Source organism: Acanthisitta chloris, unplaced genomic scaffold (assembly GCF_000695815.1).
Source record: "Acanthisitta chloris isolate BGI_N310 unplaced genomic scaffold, ASM69581v1 scaffold8073, whole genome shotgun sequence".
NCBI lineage: Eukaryota > Metazoa > Chordata > Aves > Passeriformes > Acanthisittidae > Acanthisitta > Acanthisitta chloris.
In genome coordinates this window covers 101,319-104,292 of record NW_008665389.1, presented here as the reverse complement: position 1 = coordinate 104,292, position 2,974 = coordinate 101,319, and the positions used below count along the sequence as shown (strand labels likewise).

At 53.4% G+C, this 2,974-nt stretch overlaps 1 protein-coding gene across 1 annotated transcript in view; it reads right to left on the bottom strand.

Moving 5' to 3' along the window:
* Positions 1–7: 7 nt before the first annotated feature.
* Positions 8–2,974, bottom strand: part of PRICKLE2 (prickle homolog 2 (Drosophila)) — a gene marked incomplete at its 3' end in the record, with an annotated part of 31,302 nt that continues 28,335 nt past the window's right edge. Inside the window, exon 7 of the mRNA XM_009071732.1 lies at positions 8–421. Coding sequence (XP_009069980.1) covers positions 8–421 — 414 coding nt within the window. The remainder of the gene's footprint in view (positions 422–2,974) is intronic.

The window sequence follows — 2,974 nt, the reverse complement described above, 5'->3', positions numbered from 1 at the left end:
CGGGAGCGCCGGGAGCGCCGGGGCCGGTGCGGGCGGTAGTGCCGGTCGTCGTCGCGGAAGGTAGTTCTCCGGCGCGTGCGCTCGCTCATGGGGGCGTGCCTGGGCACCTCCTGTGCCCCCAGATTGCCCCCGGGCACCCCGCTGCCGTAGTCGAAGCTCTGGTGCATCCGGCCGTGGGACGGCCGCTCGCGGTAGCCCAAGGGGCTGGCCAGGTCGTGCAGGGTGGGCTCCATGTCCTGGTACTGCTGCACCGACAGCAGGCTGCGCACAGACTCGGCACTGCGAAACTGCATGGAGGAGTTCAGGGTCCCCATGTTGCTCATCTTCTCCGAGACGTTCATGCCCGAGTCTTTGCTCAGGTCAGGCATGGAGAACCTGGAGAGATGCTCCTGGCGCTTGGCTCCACCATCTGCTGAGAGCCCTTTGCAGGGAAAGGGCAAAGGAAGGAAAAAGAGAGAGTTAAGAAGGAGAATTTTCTATTGGCGGGTGGAGGCTGGTTTTGGCACAAGACTTTTACTTTAAAAAATAGCTCGGTGGTTTCAATGCTGTCCTGAAGAGCCCTTTCAACAGGAGGATTTTTTATTTTTTTTTTTTAAAGATCAGGCAGTTCCTCCTTGGGGAAATCACACCAATTTAAGGTGTTTTGAGTTGGACTCCAAGTTGCTTTTCACGACTTCCTTCCCCATATGTCTATGCTGTCTGTGACTTGATAGGAACAACCAGCAATGCCAGGGAGAAATCATGCGTCAGAGGTAACCTGAGGCCTCCTGCACACTGAGATAACTAGGGTGCCATGATCCTGCACCCACACCTTGTGCAACAATGACATGTTTTGGAGGACTGAACGTCGGGGGCAGATGAAAATGAGGCCATTGACTAATTCAGGCTTGTCACCATGCTGCACCACACAGGTCCCTTGAACGACACCCATGGAGGGACCCAAGGCACAGCCTTGGCAATTTGCATGCAGTTGGGTTTCCCAAGAGGTGAGGAAACACCTAAGCCCCAGAGGGTCTGCTGGAGCTCCCTGCAAGCAGTAGGACAGTCAGGCTATCCCTGCAGGTATCCATGGAGCTGTGCATGGCCAGGAGCCAGGAACATGAGCTCCAGCTTGACGGGCTGTACTGACAAGGAAGGTGACCCACTGGGTCTCACTGATATACAGCCAGACCTGAGCTCCTGTCAGCTTGACGGGCTGTACTGACAAGGAAAGTAACCCACTGGGTCTCACTGATGTACAGCCAGACCTGAGCTCCTGCAAGGTGCTTTCCTTCAGGCCTGAGATCCCATGAGGTGCTTTCCTCCAGCCCAGAAAGCCTTCCCCAGGCAGCAGGGAAATGAGGTGTCTGCTCAGCACCTGCCTATCAACAAGAAACTCAACGCACCCCATGCTGGCCTAGTCCTTGGCCTGGTTTATGGGTGTTTCCTGACTATTTTCTGACTATCTCCATGTTGGCTTGACAACTGGCAGCAGTCAGCGCTTGCACTGCAAGCTCAGGACAACAAGTTTCGTAAGTTATTTCAAAGGAAATCCATTTCATCCCAAATCAAACGCAGAGTGTTTGCTTTGGCGCTCTTCTCCCCATCGCTCTCCGCCAGCCTCCCGGTGCAGACCCAACGCGGAGAGCTGTGCACCATCAGCAGGATTTCCAACATGACGCACAGCCCTTATGCAATCACCAAGAATTTACGGCTTTGTAAATTAATTAAAAAAAATAACAACCCAGCCCACAAGTCAAGAATAAACCTCTTTTTCCCTTAACAAAAGCTGCTTGCATTTCATCGAGAGCTCAGCTCCTTCGGCATTAGCCACGGCTGCCAAACCTGAGGGAGAACAAGGGCTGCTGTCACTAGCACCACTCATGAGCTGCTTCAGGGTTTCTTTGGATTCAGCCTTAAAAAGATCAACAGATCCTGCAAAACTGGGCAAGGTTTTCCTGCAAAGCTGGGCAAGGCTTTCCAAACCCTCCCCTCGGTGGCACCAGGGAGAGCTTTAGCCGCTGACGGGTCTCACATGGTTTGGCTCTGCTCCCTGAGTCAGTCCAAGCACCACAGACATTTCTCCCTGCTCCTTTGCTTTTCTGCTGTTAACAGGAATGTTCCTGGAGTTTATGATTACAGAGGAAGGTAAAGTGAAGGTGATTCCTGAACACTGCAGGAAAAGGGAAAGTCTGGGTTAAAAATAAAAAGGAAAAGCCATGTTTGTTTTGAAAAGGACACACTTTCCAAGCAAGCTTCATGCCTTTTTTGTTCCCTAATGCTGATTTTGAGTGAGCAAACTCAAACTCAAACCCTGCCCTTTGGAAACAGCCTGGGATGGGCTCCCTGGCCCCTCTGAGGACCTGCCCACCCACGCTCCTCACTCCCATTATGGAAGTGAACAATTCCTGGCATGTGTCTCCTCCCCACTGGAGCCACAATCCTCTGCCTTTGAACCCAGTGCTGCCATTTGTCACATCACGCACTGCTCCCCATGTCCCTCCTGTGCCACTGTGGAGGAGCCCAGAAGCCCCTTGGGATGGAAAAGCAACTCAGAAAGACGCGCAAAGACCTCCTGAGCAGCCGAGTACCAGCGGGATTGCCGGCGGAGCCGATCCGAACGTGAATCATGGCTGCTGACAGCCCAACGTGGCCTTAATCAGACCTGTCAGACAATAGCTGACGCCAAGGAAAATGAGCCCTCGGTGACATTTATGCAGCCCTTCGTTAGGAGAACAGGCACAGCTCCACAATAAGAACAAGCAAGGGCAGCGCTGGGCAGGAATAGAGCTCCAACACCACAGGATGCTTCTGTGGCATCAGCAGATTAATTCTGGCAGCATCACTTGAAAGGGGCTGACCCTGTGCCACTGACAGGGTGTGGGGTGAGCTGCTGCTTTGCCCCCAGTGCCAGCTGTGTCAGATGGTACTGTGGTTCTGCCCCTCACAGCCATCTCCTTCCTCCAGTCCTGCATTCAGCAAGAATAAAAACGAG